We start from the raw sequence: 24,184 nt of genomic DNA, 5'->3' as shown, positions 1-24,184 counted from the left end.
TCTGCCTATTAATAATGCCGAAAAGTGTGATTTACCAAGCAAAACCCACATTGCTGATTAATTTAATCAAATAATCCACATGAGGATGAGATCTCACTATAAGATTAATGCTGTGCAAGTTACCTCAATGTCAGTGGTAGAAGAAAGTTGGTACATAGCTCCACCTATTGGCCTTAGACACACTCACACTGGCACATACACAGAAATGAAGAGAACTTTCTCAAAGAAACATTTAATTATAAAAAGAAAAAGCTCCAGGTTCAATGTCTGGCGGACCAGACTCTGGGTGCAATGCTTTATAATAAACAATTAAAAAACATAAAACATGTCACATTGCCTGTGTTAGTGAGTGTAAAATAAAGTAAGTAAATACCAAATAGGACCCTCTATAAAAGACCCGACTGTCTTTACAGTGAGAGCTCCGTCAGTTCTGCAAGATAAAAAACACAGAAACCTGATGCATACTTACATGTAGTCCTGGCTGGAAGGGAAATGGTTTTACTGAACCGCAAAGGTCAATTTCTTAAAAAAAAGTTTCTTAGTTTGGGGCACCGGTGTACTGTTTTTTTTTTGTTGTTTTTTTTTTTTTTTAAATATAAAGACCTGGGTTTATGCAAGAAAAACGACTCCTGAAAGGTGTTATTTCTTAGCGAACGAGATCTTCATGGCATTTGTCTGTGTGATCTTGAAGCCTTGCAGCGCATCTCGTGCAGCGCCAGCCTGCACCTCGTTCTCAAACTCCACAAAGGCGATGTCGTGGCGGCCAGGGACCAGACGCACCTCCTTGAACCCCGGGAACCTAAAGATACGACGTCACAGTCAGTTTCCGCATTTAACAGACAAACGTTTCTAATTAAATGAATAAATAAATAATAATAATAAATAAGTCGTTACTGACTGGTTGAAGAGCATGGACAGCATGAGTTCGTTTGTCTCCTCTGGCAGGTTGGTGAGGAAGAGGATGTGATTGGGTGGATTTTCTGAAACCTGTGAAGAGAAAGCAGAAAAAAATTAAGATTAAAAAAAAAAAAAAAAAAAAAAAAGAACGAACTGACAATGTGTTCATTTAGAAAGGGGACACACGCTACCTGCTGAGGCATTTGTCCTGGCATCTGTCCGGGCATCATCTGACCAGGAGGAATGGCACCAGGAGGGATCTGGCCGGGTGCCATCCCTGGAGGTGGCATCATGCCTGGAGGGGGCATGTAAGGAGGCTGTCCTGGCATGTGCATCATGCGTGGAGCCTGGCTCATAGGAGGCATTCCCTAAGGAGTTAAGTACAACACCAATTTATTAATTTTAAGGAGTTTATCAATTGCTTCAACTTAGGTTCCACTTTCTTTATTCACTTCTTTTTGATTTTTCAATCTTTATTTTACTGAAATAACATTCCTACTTTATTTGTTTTGGATCCGAGATGAAACAAGAATGTTACAGCTGCTGAAATTATATTTGGCTACAACTCATGCAAATACTTTAAAGACTGTGCTGCTCACTTGGCTGCATTTTAAACTGTAATAAGAGGTTATGTAAACATGGCCTGTCGTTAACATTACTCCCATCAATAAACACATGTTTTACTTACAGGCATAGCAGCAGGTACCCCAGCAATCATAGGCGCAGCAGCCCCCGCAGCTTTCTTAGCTCCTGACGCATCAGGTCCTTTTGGCTTCTTCTTCTCTTTCTTACGGTCACGCTCCACATATGTGCCCTTCATTTTAGCTATGATGTCCGAGTCCTGTTTGGCGTACTGGATGCGCTACAGTGAGACACAGAAATGTTAAGACCGCATGCACCTACAGTTTGTATACTATGCCAAGAAGTGGTCTTGTATTCACCATTGGTTTGTCATAGAAAGGGAATCCCTGCATGGACCTCAGTGCATTGGAGGCGCTGTTAACCTCTTTGAAGATAACAAAGGCCTGGCCCTTCATCTTCAAATTTCGTGCGACCAGTATGTCCAAAATCTGTCCGAACTGTGAGAAGATAGCGTACAGCGACTTTTTCAACTCTGCATTGAGAAAATGAGACAAGCCATTAGTCTGGTTAGAGGGACTTGGATACTGTTTATTAACAGAAGGTTGAAAAATGGACCACAAAAACCTCAACTCACCATCTTTCTTGATTTTCTCATTCAAGTTATTGATGTAGATTGTGTGATTGAGCCGTACTTCCGCAGTGGCCATTTTCTAAAACTGTTGGCTGCAGAGGGAAAGAAAAACTTGAAATAATATTCACCACAAAACATTTCGAAGCACTGGCCTGATCAACTGCTAAGCAGCTAACGACCTAGCTATAGGAAAAAAGCTCCAGGATGAAGGCATGGCGTGAACGTTAGCTTGTAAGCTAACTGCTAGCTTGAAATGAGCAAACAATAATTATCGAACTAAATTCGCCTATTGCTTGATAAGAATTGCTAGTATCGTTACGGGTGGAGACCAAACTAGATGCGTTATCGCAGTCAACAAGTTGTTTGCTTAAACGTGTTTTTTAAATAAAAAATAAAGCTGAATATTTCACCGTGGACGGAGTACTCACCTCGGATCGATGAATGAAAATCCCGGCCTTCACGGATCCCGTTCTTAGTTCTCGCGTTAAGAAACATCACAAACGTAGCTTCCGGCGTTACACTAATATGTTCCGTGTTCAACCAGATTTCCGTGACAATTGCACACGTTCCTGTTATATTTTATGTACTTAGTACTTAGTACCTATGTAACTGAACATAGTGCCCTATAACCCACCCGCGTTTTAATACATATAAAACAAAGACACAGAAAGCGAGTTATATTGTTAAATTCAAGATGCAGTCATCGTGTAACACCTGTTCTTGTTCGTTTTAGCATAACACCTCTTTTATCTGCTTTTTTTTTCAGTCGTATTTTTACCCACGTGCAGGTTACTGCAGTTACTTGACACGCATGATTTAACTGTGAGTACATTTTTCAGATAACATAGTAAAGCGAGTAGATGCATTGGAGGGCGCTATGACATTTTACTGTCACAATATTCACAAGGAAGAAGAAGAGGGGCGAGAGGATACAACCAAATATGGACACAAAGCCGGTGTTTTGCCACTTTGCTAGTCTAAGAAGTGAGAGCGAGATCAGTGTGTGCAAAATACAACAAGTTAACCGACTGTTACAAGATAACAGATACGCTGTTGCTCTTAATCTTCTACCAAAATAACATCCAGCAGAGTTAACACAACTTTACTGGTGCTCTTTGTTACTGTTAGCAGAGCTACGAGCTAAGTTGTAGAAGATAAGAGAGAGAGAGAGGGGAAGGGCAAGGTAGGTCCATGTTTTGTTTATTAGTCGTTTTATAACTTGTAACTTGTAAAGATAAGCGAAATACTAACCGAGCTTCCACTTTTATGAAGGTTAACCAAACAGGGACTCGGAAAATATAACAGTCGAGTGCCCACAGATGCCACCTCCTCCTCCTCCACCACCTGCTCCATGCCACCCACCTCCGCCTCCGAGCTCTGCACCAAAGAAGAAGCTGTATCAGACTATAGCCAGCAGCAGGAGTGCTGTGGAAGGGGATCACACAGAGGCATGTATGCTGCTCAGTCAGAGAGAGAGCAGGTGAGGTTTAAAAGGCTGAATTCTGCAGCGCTGGCATCTCATTTGAAATCCTCACGATTGTTGTATCTGATGTAACCTGATGTTCCTTTTTTTTTTTTTTTTTTATTAGATGCCCATGTACAAAACGATCCAGTGAAACTTGTGTTCATTTTTCAAGATGACAGACCCAATAGATGCTTTCACTGAATGATAACATAGAAAAAAAAATGGCACATTTTATTTAATTCAGCTCCTTATTTAGCAGTTGAGAAGTTGGAAACATCTGTCAGTGTGTGGTAATATGATTCACAACCTTAACTTTGGCCCTAGTAATAGAGTTCAATCAACATGTGACAAATGGAACTCGTGAGCTTGTGGTCACGGTGTGGGAAGCGGCGTACGCCACACGTGAACTTCGACTTTATTAAGACACTGCCACTTACAAGAGGCTGCCTTCATATGGAGTTTACTCACGGTAAACACAACCCTATTTGAAGTTAGCAAGAGTCAACAGAGCCTGAATACAACGTATAAGCCTGTCACAGGGATGCGTGTGCGTCAAGTCCAAATCTCAATATGCCCTTTTCACTGCAGCCAGAAAACACAAAACTGATCAAATTAATTATGATCACGTCTCTTTTTAGTGCGTCACAAACATTCCAGTGAGACCTGGCTCACCTAAAAGGGAACATAGTGAATGTTATCAATCACACTTGTGTTACCCATGCTTTGACATGTTTTTGGAAAAAAAAATGGCTGCTGTGAAAAGAGCTTGTTGCAGGAATGCTGAAGTGGATTTTCATGCGTTAAATGAGTTGTTCCTGTTGAATAATGTGCCTTCAAGTTATTCAGTGCCTTTTTTTTTTTTTTTTTTGTTCTCCAGCTTTAGGAAGGACCTGCAGTGGATACTGGTGAACACATATGTTCCTTCTCTAATTCAAGATGGCCCACAGTAAGTCAGGACGGTGAAACTCTGGTTTCACTCTAATTCTTGTCAAGTAACTCCTTGATGTACATTTGGCTGAGAAGTACGTCAAACCGAAACTGTAATCTCAATGTACTATGTAACACAATGGGACTATTATGTCATTAGCACAACCTGAAAGCTTCCATGATTAGGCCGTTAAACATATTTGTCAGGGTGTGTCTTGTCAGGTGTTTTTTTTTTTTTTTTTTTTTGTACCTCCTAAGGTGTGGTCTGGTGGCTTTGTGGATGGCTGCTCATCTTCGGCGACCGCAGCTCAGCGTTGATATGGAAACTGTGGTTCAGACGGCACGGAACAGGGGATACACAGCTCAAGGGGAAATGTTTTCAGGTATCTGAAGTGTGTACACCGTTTGGGGGCTGTTTTGGTGGTTTTGGTTTTGGTGGAGGATGAGGCCTACACAAGATTAGGCAGGAGGTCATAATTTTATGGTTGCCGGTATAAATTTTATAGCAAGATGCAGCCCGCGATTAAAAATGGAATTTGGTGCTAACATTTGTTTCAGTGGTCTGTTTTTTTGTTTTGTTGTTTTTTCCAGCTGAAAACATGGCCCTGCTGGCGGAGGAGGTTTGTAACTGCAGGGCTGAACTTCTCTCAGGGGGTTTGACCGGTAACAATGCTGCCGCCATCATCACTCACCTGTGGGGAAAACAACCCGTTCTCATCCCGTATCCTGAAAGAAAAGATTTATTTTTTCTGCCGCGTGCGTCATAAAAGAGAAGTTTACGATTAGAGGTAAAAAATTCCTTGACGGCACGTTCAGGTATGATGAGGACTACAACCACGAGCCGTGTCAGCGTAGCGGCCACAGGGCCCACTGGGCGGTCGTTTCTGGTAAAACAAGAGTCTCATATTTCAAAATGAAAAAAATACCTTGGTTACTAAGGTCAGACTTATTTAAACCAACTTCTATAATGTGCGCCTGGTTTAACTTCTATAAAAACATCAACACATTTGTCCATTCCAGGTGTTCTCCTTGGTGTAGACCAGTGCAGTGTGAACAAAGAAGACTCTCAGCCTCATCCCACTCTGCCTTGGCTTTTCCTCGCCACTGACGGCAGCCCACCTTGCCCCGTTGGCAGCGCGGCCGTCAAAGAGGTTTACATCCTGGCTAAGCAGGGTAAAAGCCTGCGCTACCAGCTGTGGGATTTGGACAGCGTGGCTCAGAGCAACCAGCAGCTGAGGACGATGGGCCCACAGAGGGCTGATGATGGGACCCAGTACGTGGTTCCTCCAGGAGGGGTGGAAGCCGGGCTGGCTGGACAGGCTGTGCTGCTCCACACAAGGACGCTGGGGAATGAATGAATGTAGCGCTGCTTACGAAGCATGACAGTGAACTCCTATGGTGCAATGTAGCCCATTTAAACTGTATGTGCTTTGTGGAGTTTAAAGGATAGGTCACTCATCAACACAGACAGCGATCAGCTAGAACACTAAGACCACCTGCCCAATATTGTGTAGATCACACGTTTGCAGACTGAACACCCCTAATCCATCGAGGCATGGACTCCACTTGACTTCTGATGTGGTGTGCTGTCACATCTGGCTCCAAGACACTGGCAGCAGATCCTTTAAGTTGGTCGGGGCCTCCATGGATCGGTCTTGTTGGACCAGTGCATGCCGCAGGTGGTCGATTGGATATTAACGACAATTAAATCCTTCCACTTACCTTCTTTTCCTCCTAATGTGACAAAATGTTTGCATGCTACATAATATATTCCACCCACTATCAGATGACATAGTGATGACAAGAAGATGATCAGCACCATTATCTTCACCTGTCATCAGTGGTCATAATGTTATGGTTGACTAGGTGTTCAAAAACAAATGTTTTATTTAATATTCCATTTTTAGGAATTACATTTTTTAAAGTGTTTCAATACGACATTTTGTGTAGTTTTATTTAAACAACAACAACAAAAACAAACACGATTTTTCTGCTTAAGTCTGAAAAACTATTTATACAATAAATTCTTGTCTTAATGTTTTGTTGTATTTCACTGCCTGTGAGATTAGAAGAGACAAAAAAAAAAAACTCAAACTCTGAAGACTCTTATTTTCAGTTTATTGCAATCCACGACCTTCTCCACAAAGCAGGGATTTATTAACAATTTCCACCAGTTTGCGTTTTATCACAGTAAAACACGCCGACTCAAAAATACAAAATGTGGTTACCCATCCAGTTTTTGTGCTCGTAAAGCAGCACCCAGTTAGAAGACCTGATAGTTTGACAACAAGAGAATCTGTGGATTATAATACTTTGTAAACACTATTTTATTCCTGTGTCCTGGTATGTTTTGCTCTGCAGAGATGAGAAGAAAATCCTAAATTTAAATCCCAATTTCATGAAGTGCAGCACTCATGGAGGAACTGTGTGTGCTGAGTGAACCAGCCTATGCCCACCTCAAACAGTGTTGCATGACACTGTCAAAGGACATCTGGAAGACTGAACACTGTTAATGTTCACCAACCTGCTGCATTCCAGTCAAGGAATGACAGATATGCTCACGAACAAGCGCCGCCTCGATATCTAAATACGACTGTGCCGTTTTCTTTGTAAACTCAGTGTTGCATACAAAAACTTCAAAGCTCAGGTTTAGTGTAGCCAAATGAGGTTTACAGCAATTAACCTTTAAATCGTTAAGTCACATTCAGGTTTTCCAGTTTCAGGATCACGCGTAAAAACTCGCAGAAGTCTAAACGGACCGATCAGTTTTAATCAGGCAATTCCAGTTTCAGTTTAGCCTTCAAGCCACTGCTCTGCTGTAAAACTCGCCCGAGCTGCACGGATCAGAGAGACGCGAGCATTTCACATTGAACTGTAAACCCAGGACTACGCCGCTGCTTCCTGTCTTAAGACCCACAGAGGCACCGCTCGTTTTGTTCAATGGCTTTGTGAGGATCCATAGTGCAACATATTCCAGACAAACATGGCTCCCAAGCTGCGTACTGTACAGTCAAATGAGAAAAATAACAAACACTTCACTGCATTATCATACAAAACCCTAATTAAGAAAACACTTTGGAGATTCTACTAGAAGTCAAAACTTTGGGATTAAGTGTAAATCGTTTTGTACTTGGGTGAACTCTTTGGAGAGAAAGGTAGCAGGAGTCCACTTCACTGGAATGATCAAACAGCTCTGTGTGTAAAATGCTAGGCACGGAAATTGTACAAACAAGGTAAGGAGGTTATACCAAGGCCAAAAAAAATATAATAATTAAATTAAGACTGTATTTACACACTGAGTTAGTTAACACGTGGTCAGACCAGTGTTTTTTTTTTTTTTTTAGTGTTGTGTTATAACATCGGAAATGGTCCATGAAAAAAATGAAACAAAAAAACAACTCCCATTTCCTTAAGATCCTGGAAGGCTGAGTAAAAAAAAAAAAAAAAAAAAAAAAGTTTCCTCTGGATCAAGTTCATGGGTGTGAGGCTATGTGAACCTCTAACCAAAGGAGGGAGCTGTTGAGAAGGAGGACGCATGCATGTCTTTGCAGGAAAAAAGAGGAAGACGGGCCACAGCCCAGAGACAACTGTGCATTAAATTCACCTCATCTGCTCTGCACATACAGCTGGTTTAGTCCACTTTTCAAAGGGCGTGTTCAACCTCCCTTTCTTAAAGACACTTGGATTAAGCAGAAGGTCTTTAAAAACTCATCAAACAGGCGGCCTCCCCTGTCCGCCTCTGTACAACCTCCTCTTCTCTCTACCACCGCCTGGACACCCAAAAGTTTTTCCCCCCTCCAGTCCTCGGAGTCACGTCTCCCTCTCAAGGCGTGTGCGGGAGCATGCTGCTGAGGATTTCTATGAGGTTGTCTAGTCCCCATAGGTAGCCGTCCTCCCTGTTGCCCTCCACCCACGGCGTCCGGTGGTCCAGGGTCTGAGGGGCCGTCAGGGGGACCGTCTTTCCAAAGTCAATCATCCACACTCGGGCCTTTCCCGAGGCGTCGTGCACAAACAGAAGAGAGCTCCCCACGACCTGCAACGGAGAAACCAGTGAGTCGGGTGACGTCGGGCTGGTATGCGAGCGATTTAGGACAGAAGCTGAGGGAGTGATATCACAGATCCACAAGTGGGGCAGCAGGTTTGTTCAGAAAAATCAAATAAAATGAGATCTCACCTCGTGTGTCCTGAAGAAATGCGACTGCTCGAGGGCTGAGCGGAGTTCCTCCAGCTGCTGCAGGTAGAGTTTCTAAGATAAACGAAGAAATGACAGGAGATGTAGGCGATCAGAATGTGAGAGCAAAGGATCTCTGTGCCTGAAAAACACGAAACCTCCACCAGCACCTGGCTAACGTAGCTTAGCATAATCAAAGAAACCGGGGGAACCTGGAACAAAATCCACCTGCTTGCACCTTTAAAGTTAACACATTATATCTTGTTTAATATGTTCAAACCCTGGAAAACTGACCCCGACTTGTTATTTGTTTGTTGTTTTTCATTCTTGCACAGGGTCAGGTTCCAAGAATCCAGCCGCTCCAGGAAATAATTAGACTAGACTACAACAATAAAATGTTAATAAAGAAGCTTTACAGGTGTTGGCAGGAGGATTTTGTTACCTTTGGGAAGGTCCAGGCCACTCATTTACTCTCCTTTCTTCTGCCTGGTCTTTATGCTGAGTGCAAAACAGTTCCTCGTGCTAGATTCATATTCACTATAAAGTCTGTAACCTCCTAAGACGCGAGGTTTAGTTTGGTAAGCGTTTTTAATTTTCTCCAAGGTATTTGGGATCAATAAGTATAAAAAACTAAGCACCATCTTTCAACAGGACGTAGTTCCTGAAACGTCATTATTTATATTATAATAAAGTCAGCAAATGTGTGACAAAATGTAAAACTGTTTATTCTAATATCTGTACATGGCTGAGCAAAACCAGAATTGCAACAGTGAAGTTCCAACATCCTCAAACAAATATTTGCAAATTAGTGAGGTTGTAGCTCATTGCTATTGATAGAATTTGTGTTAAATTTGCGGATCAAATCAATCTATGAACATTAATAAGCACAAGTAAATATTTTAACCACAGAATCTGAAGGGATTTTGTTCCTTCTTCCTTTTGTCTTGTGATCGTCTGTAGAATGAACCCGATGCAATGACCGCTACCATGTTTTTACTGACTAACTACTGTATTGACCCTTTGCTACCACTAGATAGCAGACTTAAGTGTCCACTAACGAGGACATCAGGTTTAAATGAAGCCGAATACGCTGCAATAAAACCTAAAACTTAATGTCCCCACAAGAGAAAGCAGTGACAGATAAACTGATAACAAAATAAAACAATGTCAAACTGGTCCTTAAAATATTTATAAAATGTCACAGTGGAAAATAAACATACCAGAATCTGAATGTTGCCATTGACGAAGTCCTCCAAGGCCTGCATCACCTGCTCTCTGTGCTTTGTCTTTTTAAAGTTGGTGTTACACGTGCCATCGGCTTTCTGTTGAAGAATGAACATCTATTAATACTTTGATTTGCATGAGGGGAATAATTCCTTCCAGCCATTAGTAAAAAGGTACAAGAGTGCAGCTGTTCTGATGTGCGTCACTCTCAGACCATGTCTTCAATAAGTACACGAGTATACAGGTGGAACCAACATATATGAACATAAACGTCCTGGCTGCAGATAAAACCAGAGCAGGCTGCTCTAAATCCTCACAGTGTGTCATCGCATATTTTCCTTCAGGCCTTAAAAAACATGCAAATCTACTTTCGGAGCGTGTTGACAACCAGCCCTGGATTTACTCAAGAAAGAACAAACAGTCCTCTTAATGTCTGTGCATCCAGCCAACAACCTATAACCGGCTGTTATTTTCCAGTTTCACGCTGGCTTGTGGTCTTGCGTTGTGAATACAAGTATTTACTCCCACTGATCGGTTTACGTCTTGCAGAAACATGCAGCTGTTTATCCTCCTAAGCAAGGAATGTTCACAGTGCCTGGACGACCTCTGACCTTAATGCCTTCGATGCGAAAGCCCATTGTGGCGGTGGAGCTCAGCGTTTCCCTCCACTGCATGTACCGCGGCTTGAGGACGCCCTGCTGAGCCCGCTCCTCCTCTGTCGGGGCCCCGGGGTCCACCGCTACCATCTTCTCGTACATGTCCTTCCGCAAACGTGGACGCTCTCTGGCTTTTATCAGTTCCTCCTCCAAGTATGTCCTGAAAAGTAAAGGCCTAATATTACTTTTCTTTTTTTTTTTTTAAACATGATGAATTTTCTCGAGTCTTAAAAGTTTCCGTGTCGTCTTATTTTAGTCTTGTGAATCACTTTGTTCATGACACAGACCACTACCTTTCTATGTAAATATAACAAACAAGTGGGAGTAAGCAGATTAAATGTGCATGACGGTTTCTATTCAAGGCTCAGTGAATCTTCCAAAACACTTATCAGATAAGATTTGATAAACAGTCAGAGCGGTTTCACATATTCCGTGGCCGAGCCTCACCTGCTGCCCATTTTGCAGTCCATGATCGAGGGAGAGTCGAAGTCAGCCAGCAGGTCCTCCATGAGGTTGTAGTCCTGCTCGCCCTTCTGCACTACACCGAAATATCCAGGCACGTAGGGTCGCAGCGTGTCCTTCATCAGCTTCTGTAGACACTGCTGCTCGCACTCGCAGAATCGCTTCAACAAGCGTCCGTACTCCCCGGCCTGGAAGTTACCTTGGAGGGAAAGAAACAGAACGAGGATTAAAATTCGCGCTCACTTCCAGACGGATGGATGAGAAGATTGACATCCAGTTATTTACTTGTAAGTGCATTGTAGTTGAGCTTTACAGATCCTGTTAGGCAGATGTAACATTTGAACACATTTCCAGTCACAACTACAATTAAAACCCAATATGACATGAATATGGCAAAGCTAACGATAAGTGTACACGTCACATTCACAGGCACATCGTGCATTAATATCGTTGCCTACCTGCATGGCCAGCAAGCTGCACCCATGGGTAACACTTCTTGAAGGACACAAGAAATGGGGAACAGTGAACCATGGTCTTCAACTTCTGCCAAGACTTATTCTGGAAAAAGAAAAGCGAAAAAGAATTTCATCGTCCTGTCGAAAAGAGTGTGGCTTCACACCGATGACAAATCTGAAGCACTGACTAATCAGCCTGGAGGGGTTTCTTCTTTGGACAAACACACAGACCAATAACATGATTATTCATTAAAGGAAAACACGCCCTGTATTGCGCACAAACACACACAAACATATCAGTAGACATTGGACAGACCCTCCCCTTCTGCCAAGGCCAGGTGCACAACGTACATGACAAAGCCCATTCATGAAACATTTACCAAAGCCACCACCGTGGTGTCGTAAAACAGAACCGTACTGTCTGAAACTGTGTGTGTGTGTGTGTGTGTAATAGTTATCGGTGTTGGGAAACACCACAGCAAGGACAGTGTGCAACAGGGGCTTTGACGCAAGCAGTTTGAGAAGAACCTGACATTGATTGATTAGAACGCGTGTGTGTGGGAAATCACGACCAACGGGGCAGCCCGTCGCGGAGGAGCTACATTGCGGCACTAAACGGCTTAATTGCGCTGAATGTTAACAAACACAGGAACAATCGTGATGAAAGGAACAGGAAGGAAAAACTGGGGCGGGATGCAAAACACATTCACGTGAGCAATAAAATGCAAGGACAAGAGTCTACAACCATAAAATTAATCTTTTTATGGCTGAATGATTTGTGTGAATGGCTCCGCCTCGCACCGCTCGCCCTATCTGAGCCCTGCATTCTTTCCCCAGCTGCACCGTTGAAACTCTGTCACAATAACAACAGTCTTAACGGAGGAATATACACACACAACGGAAACTGCCGGTCTGTGTTTACCTTAGAGCAAGAATAAACGCTTTTTTTTTGGGTTGAAGAAGGGCTGATTTATAACTCCGGAGCTGGAAAGCCATGAAAAACATTCTTCATGTAACAAGTGACACAACATTATCGGCATAAACTAGCATCGAAAGATTAAAGGAGTTTTTTTCCAGGCTTTTAATGCTGTAATCTTTATTGTTGCTTTGATCGTTGCTTATTTAGGGTAGAGAATAAACTTGATGATGGACTTTAACCACCAGTTATTATACTGTATGCCAATAGGCCACAATAACGCCTTCAAAATAATTCATGCATCTCGTCTTCATCACAAATGTTCCTCGCGTGAATTCATTCGAGGGTTCAACTGGTTCGAGCCTCATCGGACAGCTGGTCAATGTCAGGGTTTTTCAGGAGGAGACAGGGAGCAGCGAGAGTGAACGCTGGGCGTCTGTGAACTGAGCCTTCAATCGCATCAACAGATTAACCCCGACGTAACCTCAGTCACCCCGGGGCCAAGAACAATGACGAAAGAGACGCAGCGTTTCACCAAATTTGCAACACGGAAGCAGCGCTTTGCGACACGAGAAACATTCCCCTTGCTCGTTTTGACGCACGCCGACGGTCAAACCAGATGGCGTGCTTTTGACCTACATGTGGTCAGAGATGGACATGCGTGTGGGCGGCCGGTTCAATAGATATCTGCTCCCAAATTATGTTTATGAGCCAGGCCATAAAGCAAGTTATGTAAGTTTTCCACTGTGGACGCTTTTTTATCCTATCTTGTTTGTTTTGCCACAGCGTCCTTCCTCAGTTTGAGAATCCACTCCATTAGATTTGTTTGAGTTTGTTGTTTTAGTCAGAATTTCTTCAAAAGCAAACTGCACAGACCAGCATCGACTTTTAACCGTCTCTTATGAGAATGAAAACAGAATATAAAAATAGTCTCAGCCTTTACAGCATACGTCACAATTTCCCTTTTCACCACAGTACGGCTACATACAAACTGTGAGGAAAAATATCAGACAACAGACCTCTTCGCTCTCCTAATTGCCCTTAATAAATAAATATAAATAAAGTTTTTTTCTGATTCTGATTCTGATCTAACAGGCCACCAGATCACTAAAACTGTCACCAGCGAAGTCTGGCCTCTGAAATGCTGCTTAAAGGCGCAATTATAAACCTGTTGTGTAGGATTCCCAGAGAACCCCGTAAAAGACGATATGAGGACTCAGCTACTGTCCTGAAGGCAGATATGTTTTGGTTTATCCAACACTTTAAAATAACATGATGAACCTCACATTTAAGTCAAACATCCACCGTTCCCAGCCTCGATTAAGGCATTTTATTTTGAAAAGCACGGATGTGCAATTACGCGCAAGCATCCTGCAAGTTTCTTTTTCTTGAAATCGTCTTCATATCGAGTGAGATTGTATTTTTACGCTGTGAACGCTGTCTGCATATATGTTAGACTTTAAAGGCTCACATTTCCTGCCTGTTGGATCAACACACTGCAGCTCCTGTACACAGTTAAACATCAGTTTCACAGCCTCTATTTACACAACAATCACCAAATTCTGTTTACCCATCAGAACTTATTCATCTATTATTATCTGTGTCTGTCCTCGCCTAAGGAAGACGACGGTGAAGCAGACATCCAGCCTCTCTTCTTTCACTTCACTTATCCACATGTAATTGCTTCACGCTGACAGCTTAATGTGTTGGGTCTAAGGAGTCTAATGCATCTCCTTAATAGGACCAGCACTGACAGAAGCTAATGCTGCTAATGGTCCGCTCGACATAATGTGGAGAGCATGTAATCAGTAAAAGGCCTTTTTGTTTCGGCTTAAAGTGAGCAAGTGCAGCTACCTCATCCTGCGTCTCCGTCCCACATGCACACGTTTAAAACACTGAGGTCACATTTCACCCCACACGCTCAAACCTTCACCATCGGCGCTTTCTCTTTTATGTAACTCATGAATATAGGAACACAAAGCTTCTGTTTAGCCGTTCTCCGCTGCCTAAGCCTCCTCCTCACTTCCCAAAGCGTTGACGTTGATCTGTGCGCAGATTTCTTCATCTGTTCTAAAAAGTTATTTTTATTTTCCCCACAGCGCATCACGCTCCACGGCGGCCCGCCTCCGCCGCTTTGCGAAAGTCCACTCCCTGAATCCGGCGAGTGTCTTCAGACGAGACGCGTCCTTGCCAGGATCACCATGTGGTTCACATGACAGCAACAATGGTTACACTCAGAGAAGTCACAAGAATCTTTTAACGTCGTTCTCCTTCAGACTCGCACACATGATTATTGTGTGTGGCGGGCAAGAACCACGCTCCAGTAGTTTATTAAAAACACCTCGCTAAGACTGATGCAGTCTCTAGTGTGTAATGGAGGCTTTAATGTTCAGTTTTCTGATGCTATTCAGAGTCATTATTAAGGCTTTAGGTGAAGCTGCACCTATTAGAATGATAAAATAGTTCTATCCTAAGAAATGAACTGATCGCATAAAGAATGACAAGCCTGTTGCCGGACTGAACAATGCAAAGATAACCATCACATACTGACCCAGCAGCAACACAGTAGCTTATCAGTTACATCAGATATGAACACCCAAATCTGTCACCTGCATCTAGTCTATTCCACCCTCATATCTTTTTTCTTTTCTGAAGAAGCATGGCGCCGGCGAACGCAGCCCAGAACGCAGCCGGAGACAGATTGCATTTTAAACCTGCGTCGCTGTCCTCTGGCTAAATGTGTTCCCGATCCATTTTCTTACCTGGCAGACGGAGCAGTAGTGGAGGAGGAGGGCGGCGCTGACACAGGCGCACACTGCCCCCGAGACGAAGCGAGATCGCAGCCAACACAAAACACTCTGCACCATGGGCACAGGGTCTTCCCGCTCGAGCACTCCCAGGGATGTGTGTCTCCCCGATGCCCCGAGGTCCTTCACACTCATCTAAAACCTACTTCGACCGAGCCTCAGTCCTCTGCCAGTCCAATTATTCAGCTGTCCTGCAAACTGAGGCGAGCGCCGCCTTGTAAATAATCTTCCTCGGCTACAGGCTCTCACACTGACTCTATCTCCCTCTCTGCAACCTCTTTTTGTCATCTCAATTCACAATTTCTCCTGTTTCAACACTCTCGTCGCTCCTCCCTTCCTTTCTTTCTCGCACTTGCTTAACACCTGATACCTTCGTTGCAGTCATCAAGAATATCCACCTCCTGACCTGAAGCAGGAATTTTTTTCTCTTTCTCCCTACTATCTGCCTGCGTCAACTAGTCCCCCTTTTCCCTCTCGCTTCCTCCCTGAATGCGTTCACCCTGAAGGTGCACACCTCAACACAATGAGCCGTCTTCCCTTTCTCTCGCTATAATCTTTGTTCTCTCTCTCTCTCTCTCTCATCCTCTAATCCTGAGAGAGCCTATCCTGAGCCCCATGCCGAGCCAATCTCCTGCCGGATTCATGATTGACATGGCGGCATGGGGGTAGGGACGAGAGGCCTCTCCATACCCTCCCAGTGTTCTCCTTTTGTCTGTGTGACAAGTTCGTCGGCAGCCTAAGGTGTGTGTGTGTGTGTGTGCGTGTTTGCAGAGGCAAAGCAGAACCTGTCAGACAACTATCATCAGCTACAGCGAAGCGCATACACTAAGCCGAGTTTTCAGTACTGTTCGAGCTCTTTTCTCAAAACTAGTTTATACAAACCACATCCCTTTCCCTTGACTCTTTGGTGCTGAATGCGCTCAGCTGTGGTGGGCCACTGAAAATGGCACAGTATAGAGAAGATGAAACTTTAGTAAATATTACATCGCTATTTTCTACCAGAGACTGTACATTATGTCTTAATCGGAATTATAATAGTGGCAATTTAGATAACCAAGACGTCGTTAGCTGGCGACAAAAAAGCATTCTGGTAGACATTGATGCATCAGTAATAATAATAATAATAATAATTAAATCAGAATTTGCAGAGGTCACAGGACAATGAACACTAGACTCGCTCATTTGTCACATAGTATTTTTACATGTGCTCTTATTAAACTTAGATTCAGACAGACTTTAATGATCCACAAGGGAAGTTACTTTGCAACAGCAGCTTAGTTGTACATTAAAGAGACTCTCTTAAAAACAACAAGATAAAGGAAAGATAAAATAAGATTAGGTTCTGCATGTCATTTCACTTCAGGTGTTGCATTGCTGCTGACATTATAGTATTCTGAACTGTGCAAATAATTGCGATTATGCGTGCAGTGCAATACATACATATGTGTCAGTTTATTAGGCACACCAGTTTCACGAAGATCACTCAGCATTTCTTTAAAATAACCGAGAGAGTTGTTGATCCAACTGTGGACACTGCGCTTTGTGTTGTACCAACAGCTGTTTCTATTATTTTGACAACCCCATTCACTAGAGACTAGGCTAAATAACAGCCTACATAACAAGCTACACCCTCCAAAACGATCATAACGTTGAATCCGAGTTAATTCAACTAAACTGAACGTCAAAATTGTCATGGAGGAGGATTTAGAGTTAGTAAATATTAAATATTAAAAAGCCTTTTACTAGTACCTAATGAACCGGCGGGTGAACGTGTATCACAGAAACGGAACAAAAATCTACCGCATTTCTTTTTCTCATTCTTAACTCTGCACCGTGGATTTTTTTTTAGTATCATGGATTTTGTGCATAAGTGCTGTGGGAGTGTCGTGTGGGACGTTAGACAAGTCTGCAATTGTGGCTCGAGGGGATTAAGCATGCGTGAATAAGACTCGCCATCACGTGTAGGCTATGCGCTCGAAGTTTCAATATATGTTTCTGTCTGCCTGGGCTCCAGCGTTTCTCGTCTTACTCTGATTTTCCCCCTGTTTTCTGTTCCACTGAGTGTCTCACGGCGCCTCAAGGGAAAATGTTAAGCCTTAATGAAGAGCCGAATGTTGGGGGAAAGAAAGAGTGTATCATATGAAAGCGGGGTAATCTGGTAATAACATGAAAGAATGTGTGTATTGTCGGCCTGAGGAGACTTTCGTAGGAATTTACATCTAATAGCATTCAAATGTCAGGGACAGAGTAGATACTGTCGGTTAAGCGACAGAGACAGAGCAAGACGAGGAGAAAAAAAAAAGCACCATATATGGCAAAGATGTCGCCTAGCAACCGGCTCAGCCTTCAGCCCAATTTTCCATGACACACACTGAGCTCTGAATGCAAGACGGCATCGCGGCAAGTTTGTGTGTGTGTGTGTGTGTGTGTGTGTGTGTGTGTGTGTGTGTGTGTGTGTGTGTGTGTGTGTGAGTGTGTGAGTGTGAGTGTGAGCAAGCGACTCACAGAGCGTATGAAATGAAAGGGTTGTCAGAGAGCTGACAGCGTGGCCTCGGCATTTTAAAGCCCATAACAACAACAAGCAAGCACACTTGTTGTAAAGACTACGGCAAACAACTGAGGTTTTTCACAGGGCAAAACGTGCCCATCATAAACCAGCTCTTATCAGAAACCACAGGCCGGCGTCATCCTGTTTGTTACAACAGCTCAAGTGCAACTCTTCAGGTTGCTCATTTCCTGGCTGTCGGTATAATAGCCAGGAAATTACACTGTCCACTGAGTGGCTAATTCGAGAGATCGTTACCGTAACCAGAAGTGAATCAATATGTTTGTCCTGTGTAGAAATTAGCCCCCCCCCCACCCACCCCCACACTTGATGAAAAAAAAGAGAGACAGAGATCTCATAAATGCTGTCATTCATAAATGTGCAAACTCTACAATATTACAACACTGGAAAAAAGAAAAAGAATATGTAATATTTGAGTGAGGAAAGGATAATTATTTCATAACACATGAGGAGAGGTGTGGCGAGCTGTTTGGAGATGAAACTATTCAGCGGCTACTTTGACAGTCAAATAATTTTCAAGCAAAATCTCCAAACTCACTCCTCATCAACGCGACGATTTTCCGCTTTTCTTCGTTTCATAACACTGAAAATCGAGCGACTCGTGTGTGTTTTAAATGGCTGAACAAACACAACAAAACAACTGCGGACCTTTGGCTCTTGGCAAATTAATCGATCAAAAGCTAAGGCTTAGGAGTGCACATACACGAACACTTTGAAGTGATCGTCTGACGGTAATAAGTGGGCTACAATCTTTGTGGTTGTGTTTTTTTTTTTACTAATTGAGCCTAAGATGATATAATGGACATGACACCTGTGTGCATAATAAATATGTGGGCACTTTCAGTTTGGTTTGGTTGTTAGTTCTTTTGGTTTGTTTGATGTGGTTGTTGCATTTTTTGACTATTAACTGAATTAAATCTAAGACAAATGCTCAAACAGCCAACTCCACCGACTTTGTTGTAATGTTCGCACCTAAGCACCTACATTTCACGGTGATTATGAAGACAACAGAAATTTGAGCTAACAACAAAGACACGTGTTGGAGTGACGCTCTAGACGCCACAAATTACTACTGTGAAGTCCGACTGACGCTCAAATGTTCTCCTCCTCTTGAAACAGAAATGAAATACCAGGCTGGGTCAGGCTGTACTGTGGAAAAACAACTGGCAGTAGATTATTAAAAATATGTAAGCATAAATACCGCCAGGGTTTTTTTTTTAGGTCACTGTGGTGCGGTATGAATAGCAATGCTGAGTAGCAAAACTGAATAGCTTTCAGCATGAATGCTCAGTGACGTAGCCGGCAGCAGAAAACCTGGACATTCAAGATTCACATGCTTCCAACAACAAAAGTTAAGACGGGGAGACATCCTGTTTTTAAGACATTCCAAGCGTGTCTCGTCAACGCTGCAGCAAAGCCCGATGGCACCCGGGGGGGAAACATCACGGCTTCCTACGTGAACACCTAAAACTGCATCTCAACGACTGGAGGAGAGGAAATCCTAAAGCCTGTGGGCCTTCGAGCTGACTTCAAGATCACTCTGATGGCATCTTACAGAGACATCAGATGACATGTCATTCAAAAATGCGTTCTTGCAGTGATTAAATGGCCCTGAGGCTCGGCTCATGTGATCATGACGCATGAGGGCGTTGAAGGGCTCCCATGTGGGGGCTGACAATAACAGCCAGTTTCCCCTCCTTTTGCGTTAAATATGTAATTAGCAGTACTCATCACATGAGTAAAACCTCTGAAGTAATTATGGAAATCCGTGAGTGTCGTTGCTCTATGGATATGATGACTAATCAAACTGCTCGTGTCTGAACCCTTACGGGACAGAGGAGTAATAACCTGTAATCCTGTATACAGTGTATTTATTGTCATAGTATTTAACACGACAATAACATTTAACTGGCTTTCCACCGGCCTTTTAATTTGTACTTGTGCGGTCATTTCGTACCTGGTAGCATGGTTTGTCTAGGGGAGGAGTGGCTCTAATCACACACTGTATAATCTGCTGTTTTATAGTCAGTTGCACAATGTTTGTTTTTGCACATATTTTTTTTTTTTTGGTAGCTGAATTGGTTTATGACTATGTGTGTGTGTTGGGGGAGGGGGGGTATGGTGCAATATCGAAATAAATAAGTGTAAAGTAAATGAAAACTCAATAGTGTATTTCTCATTCTTCTGCCATTAAAATGCTCAGATGATCTTAAAATGACACTCACCCCTGTCCCATCGTCCGGGCTGTAAAGAGACCGAGCCGGAGACAGGCTGGACTCGATGTCGCTGCCTGTGAAGTCGTCCTCGGACTCTTCGAAGGACGAGGCGGAGGACAGACATATGGAGGACGAGTTGGACAGCTTCCTGAGGGAGCGCATCAGAGCCGGGGACCCTCCGCAGCCGCTGTCCGAGCAGGGGGACTCGTCGTCCGGGTGGGGATCCAGACAGGAGCCGGTGCCGAGCTCCGTGCGCACGGTCAGCAGACCCGGTGACCCCGGAGAGCGACTCGGGCTGGGGTCTCTGGTTATGATGAGCTTTGGTATAGTTCCTGGAAAACTTTGGCCTCCCGCTGGACTCTGGTGGGTCTCATCAGAGTCCTTTTGGTTCTCGGGTTCAACCAGGCCACTGTTGTTTTGGTCGCCGGCCCCCTTGGGCGGACATGAAACACTACTACAGTCAGTTTTTGTCATTTTATCCTCAACGTGATGGTCCGTTGTCGACAGTCCAGCATCCAAATGTTGATCCGGGGTCAAAGTCCGCTCAGGTTGAGAGGAGAGTAACTGAGCTGAGCTCACACCAGTCAGTTCCCTAACCCCAGACACAATGAGATCCTGGTTGTTTCCCCCCAGTGGCTGATCTTCCATGGCCCTCGTCGGGGGGTCCGAGGCATTGTCCTCTCGCACGGGTTTCGGCTCCTCGCAGCCCGCACCACTGACTTCACCGGTCCGTGTTTCCAAGCCTGACGCATGGGACGAGCCAGCCGCTGCCTCTCGGTTCACTGCGCGCTGACTAGCGTTGCCATTGCCATTTAGGCCGGACGGTGTCTCAAAACAACCCGGGGCTGCTCGGTGTTCCCCCGCCGACGAGACAACCTCGTCCCTCGGTAACTTTCCTACCCTGTGGCCGCGGTGCGTTGCTGGATCTCCGGCTGCGTTTCCGCTACCTAACCCTGCTTCACTTTGGCTGGAGTCTCTCTTTCTCCTTCCCAGACACGACAGAACTTTATTTTTCATCGGATTCCTGTTGAACTGGTCGTTTCGCTGCTTCTCCCCGCTCCTAAATCTGCTGATACGAATGCGCCGCTTTGCCGTCTCGCCCGCTTTCCATTTTGGTCTGCCTGGGGAGGTGGTGGTGGTGGTGGTGGTGCTATGCGATAGATCCGAGCGAGTTTGGCCCATCCTGCATGCCGTAGTAGTAGCAGGGAGCCAGACCAGACACACCCTCAGTGTCTGATTTCGAAAAGGGACGATTAAACTATTCAAGCCGTGACTCCTACTATGTACAGTAAGCCATTAGTCACAAATCCAAGGAGTAATCATGGAAAATGCGTAATTAGTCCACCCCTTTTCCTCCGTGGTATTGTTCAGATCTGTGGGAACAAACAGGTGATGAGAAATTCAGGAAACACACATACTGTGACCAGTAAGATATAACAATACACTCCTTTATTGTAAACCCCCATAAAACCTGTCTGACTCCTCATTAACTGCGCACCAGCATATTCTCAGCAAACAAATAAAGTCCTGTACCACAATGCCCGGATCAAGTATTAACCTGTGATTCATCACCGGTAAAACTCGGATTTTATTTCCTTCTATAGGACAGAAACTGTCCCATTAAAGTCAAGACAACTCCGCCGGAGTTTATTCACAGGAAAATGTGACTGAAGGAAATATTTAAATATCACCGATAAACGAGAGCAAATACAGTCAAGGTTTCACCGCGCTAGTCAGAGTAATACTGCCCTCATGTGTCTGGACACTATACACTTGTCCAGTAATCTCATCTGAGATCTCAGACTCTGATGGCTATCTGTGAAAGCACAGTGGCCCGAAAAGAAAGGTCAGTATAAAAGCAGATGCTGTACTGCATGGTAAAACTAAGTAATATTTGTTAAGAGTAGAGAAGTATTATCTAATAGACAATATTGTAGCCAGGTGTATTTCTTTATAATTCTTTAAATGATTCCTCTTTTGCTTTTTGGTTTCAATAATTCATTATTAAAGGAGATGGCAAGATCTACAATACTACTATTACTTGGCAGTTTACTGGGTACACTACTAACAGCCCTGACTAAATCCTCCTTCACATTAAAGCATCAGAAAGTTGGTAATTCAAGCGTATGATCATTTTGGAGGATGAAGCTTGTGGTGATGTTCCAACTCTATTAAATGAAAGTGTTTAGCCTTCAACCCTAAAATAGGGTTGTCATACCAATAGGAACATGTGTCACTATAACACAGTATAAATCAATAGTACTACAAACCACAGCCTCCAGAATGAAAACAAAGTTGAATCAACAGCTTTCTCATATATTTAAATTTAGCACAGGTTCGTCATATTAGAATACATTCATTTTCACTAGTGTACTCAGTCAACTGGCAATAAGTGTATGTTCAGTTTAATCATTTAACAGTTATAGCGCAATCTTGTTGATCCTCAAGAGGCTCGTTATCAATGTTCCACACACAGTATTTACATATAAAGTATATACAGCATCTTACTTCCTTTCGTGCTGCCTGTTTTGAAACCTCTGTATTCAAACGTATGAAACAATTTCAAAAGAGTGGCCTTTTCTCGACTTGACGGCCTATTGTAGTTACACGGCACAACTTGCCTTTCAGTGATAAAAAGGCTCAGTGATTATTGAGTTATGATGAAGGTTAATGGACCGACTGACAGCAGCTCAGCTTAAAAAGTTTGGATCCACTAGTGAAATGGAAAGGTAGAAAAAATATCTTCCGCCTTCCGTCCACATTGCCTGTTTTGAGATCTGTGTTAACACGCCTGGTAGCACTTTTCCCCTATTAAATGTTTTGTTTACAGCCTACACTAGCAACACGACATAGCGACAAAATGGCACTTTTATTTTCACTTCTTTGTCATCTTCTTTGTGATCTTAATCTACTGACTGCCAACAAATACAAACAGTGCCTGACACTCAACTTGAAAGTCTAGATCTTTTAGTGACATGAATTAAAAACAAAAAAAACAAACTCTCCACTCAAAGTGATTCATAAATTACTGTTTTGAGACGTTTTACATGCAAATACGGAAAAGAAAAAGCATACAAACCCTAATTATGCAGTGGTAGCTTTCCTCCTATTAAAGACAAGAAAAACTCCTCACAATCCTCAAAGAGTAGCTGAGAGGCTGCTGAGCGTTACTCACTGTCACCTACTGTGACAGAACATTGTCAGAAGGAATGCTTACCGAGAGGAAATGAGACAGGAAGGATAACAATGGAAAAAACAGCTCACAGCGCACAGCACACTCCAGTTCATTCTTGTGTAATCATAATGATAAAATAATCATACACGGTGACTCACACCCCTCAAGAATCTTGTATGCACATATGCACGTATGAGTGACACATCCTTAATGGGAAGTTGCCGTTTTACAACAGACTTAACTGTAACAGTAAATACGGATCTAGGCGGTCAATTAAATCATAGAGCAGTAGAGACATTTGTTTAAAGAGAAGCTTGAGCATAACAATAACTGTTCTGCAAAGTGCTGCCCGTTGAATTCATTATGGCATCTCTTCATAGCGCAAACCTGATCCTAGATAACTGCGTGTGACATTAAAAGTTTTATAATCCAGACTTTAAACTACTTTAGAAAATCATTATTCAAGGAAGCATTTTGTGCATCTAAAACACTCAAACGAATCAACAACGGAGCCAAAAATACAGTTATAATCATAGTACACACTACAAAAAAAATAAAAAATAAATTAAAAAAATTGTCAAACTTACTCGACAAATCCTGAGTTGTTGTTGTTCTTCTTCTGATGTTGTGTGTGAAGCAACTGCGTAAAAAGGCTGGAGGTTTTAAAGGTTTACAGCACGCTGTGGAGATGTGGCACGTCTGTTCAGATGGAGCCTGTGAAATGCCGATGCGTGTTGTGTAGTATCAGCATGTGGTTAAAGCAAAAAGAGGAAACGCTCGTCAAAAACAAGAAAAAGAAAAAAAGAAAAAGAAAAAACGGGGGCAGGTTCAACTTCCAATTGGCGACGTTAGCGTAACACAAATTTAACCAGAAATAATTGCAAAATGATCAGAACGAGATGCAGTCAAGAACATGTTAATACATCATTTACAGAATTTACTGTGTCTGGTAAAATGTTACCGTGGGTTTTTAACGGAGGGTTTTGTCAGTGGATTTAAAGAAGTTGCCTTCAGGTGCTCCACGAAGTTTCTCC

The 24,184-nt window shown here is 43.2% G+C and overlaps 3 protein-coding genes across 8 annotated transcripts; 1 reads left to right on the top strand and 2 right to left on the bottom strand.

The window, feature by feature from the left end:
• Nucleotides 1-216: 216 nt before the first annotated feature.
• snrpa (small nuclear ribonucleoprotein polypeptide A) lies at nucleotides 217-2,606 on the bottom strand. Its single transcript, XM_047594423.1, has 7 exons — nucleotides 2,539-2,606; nucleotides 2,114-2,202; nucleotides 1,839-2,011; nucleotides 1,586-1,759; nucleotides 1,089-1,265; nucleotides 899-987; nucleotides 217-799 (listed from the first exon to the last, which is right to left on the bottom strand). The coding sequence occupies exons 2-7, from the start codon at nucleotides 2,184-2,186 to the stop codon at nucleotides 640-642; spliced, it is 846 nt and encodes a 281-aa protein (XP_047450379.1). The 5' UTR covers nucleotides 2,187-2,202; nucleotides 2,539-2,606; the 3' UTR covers nucleotides 217-639.
• A 113-nt stretch (nucleotides 2,607-2,719) lies between these two features.
• c9h19orf54 (chromosome 9 C19orf54 homolog) lies at nucleotides 2,720-7,861 on the top strand. Of its 5 annotated transcripts, none has more exons than XM_047594417.1 (9): nucleotides 2,720-2,932; nucleotides 3,018-3,066; nucleotides 3,242-3,293; nucleotides 3,383-3,590; nucleotides 4,453-4,521; nucleotides 4,761-4,885; nucleotides 5,094-5,223; nucleotides 5,319-5,389; nucleotides 5,523-7,861. In XM_047594417.1, the coding sequence occupies exons 4-9, from the start codon at nucleotides 3,430-3,432 to the stop codon at nucleotides 5,858-5,860; spliced, it is 894 nt and encodes a 297-aa protein (XP_047450373.1). In that variant the 5' UTR covers nucleotides 2,720-2,932; nucleotides 3,018-3,066; nucleotides 3,242-3,293; nucleotides 3,383-3,429; the 3' UTR covers nucleotides 5,861-7,861. The 5 variants fall into 5 exon arrangements, with proteins under 5 accessions (XP_047450373.1, XP_047450374.1, XP_047450375.1 ...); XM_047594418.1 differs by having other exon boundaries at nucleotides 3,239-3,293; XM_047594419.1 differs by having other exon boundaries at nucleotides 3,018-3,094; nucleotides 3,239-3,293.
• Nucleotides 6,600-24,127, bottom strand: itpkcb (inositol-trisphosphate 3-kinase Cb). 2 transcript variants are annotated; one of them, XM_047594413.1, is made up of 8 exons: nucleotides 23,738-24,127; nucleotides 19,985-21,348; nucleotides 11,474-11,573; nucleotides 11,001-11,214; nucleotides 10,509-10,713; nucleotides 9,894-9,995; nucleotides 8,677-8,748; nucleotides 6,600-8,535 (listed from the first exon to the last, which is right to left on the bottom strand). In XM_047594413.1, the coding sequence occupies exons 2-8, from the start codon at nucleotides 21,155-21,157 to the stop codon at nucleotides 8,326-8,328; spliced, it is 2,076 nt and encodes a 691-aa protein (XP_047450369.1). In that variant the 5' UTR covers nucleotides 21,158-21,348; nucleotides 23,738-24,127; the 3' UTR covers nucleotides 6,600-8,325. The 2 variants fall into 2 exon arrangements, with proteins under 2 accessions (XP_047450369.1, XP_047450370.1); XM_047594414.1 differs by lacking the exon at nucleotides 23,738-24,127 and adding an exon at nucleotides 23,055-23,159.
• Nucleotides 24,128-24,184: the final 57 nt, after the last annotated feature.

The sequence above is a fragment of the Mugil cephalus genome, chromosome 9 (assembly GCF_022458985.1).
Source record: "Mugil cephalus isolate CIBA_MC_2020 chromosome 9, CIBA_Mcephalus_1.1, whole genome shotgun sequence".
Taxonomy (NCBI): Eukaryota; Metazoa; Chordata; class Actinopteri; order Mugiliformes; family Mugilidae; genus Mugil; species Mugil cephalus.
Note: the sequence above shows the minus strand (reverse complement) of the source record. Positions and strands in the feature narration are given on the sequence as shown.

Coding starts and splice junctions, on each gene's coding strand:
- snrpa (XM_047594423.1), bottom strand. CDS start 2,186: ATGGCCACTGCGGAAGTACGGCTCAATCACACAATCTACATCAATAAC. Junction 1,266..1,585: donor GGGTACCTGCTGCTATGCCT/GTAAGTAAAACA, acceptor TTAACTCCTTAG/GGAATGCCTCCTATGAGCCA. Junction 800..898: donor CTGTCCATGCTCTTCAACCA/GTCAGTAACGAC, acceptor TCGTATCTTTAG/GTTCCCGGGGTTCAAGGAGG.
- c9h19orf54 (XM_047594417.1), top strand. CDS start 3,430: ATGCCACCTCCTCCTCCTCCACCACCTGCTCCATGCCACCCACCTCCG. Junction 3,591..4,452: donor CTCAGTCAGAGAGAGAGCAG/GTGAGGTTTAAA, acceptor TTTGTTCTCCAG/CTTTAGGAAGGACCTGCAGT. Junction 4,522..4,760: donor CTAATTCAAGATGGCCCACA/GTAAGTCAGGAC, acceptor GTACCTCCTAAG/GTGTGGTCTGGTGGCTTTGT.
- itpkcb (XM_047594413.1), bottom strand. CDS start 21,157: ATGGGCCAAACTCGCTCGGATCTATCGCATAGCACCACCACCACCACC. Junction 11,574..19,984: donor GCCCGGACGATGGGACAGGG/GTGAGTGTCATT, acceptor TTCTTTTTCCAG/AATAAGTCTTGGCAGAAGTT. Junction 10,714..11,000: donor GACTGCAAAATGGGCAGCAG/GTGAGGCTCGGC, acceptor TTTACTTTTCAG/GACATACTTGGAGGAGGAAC.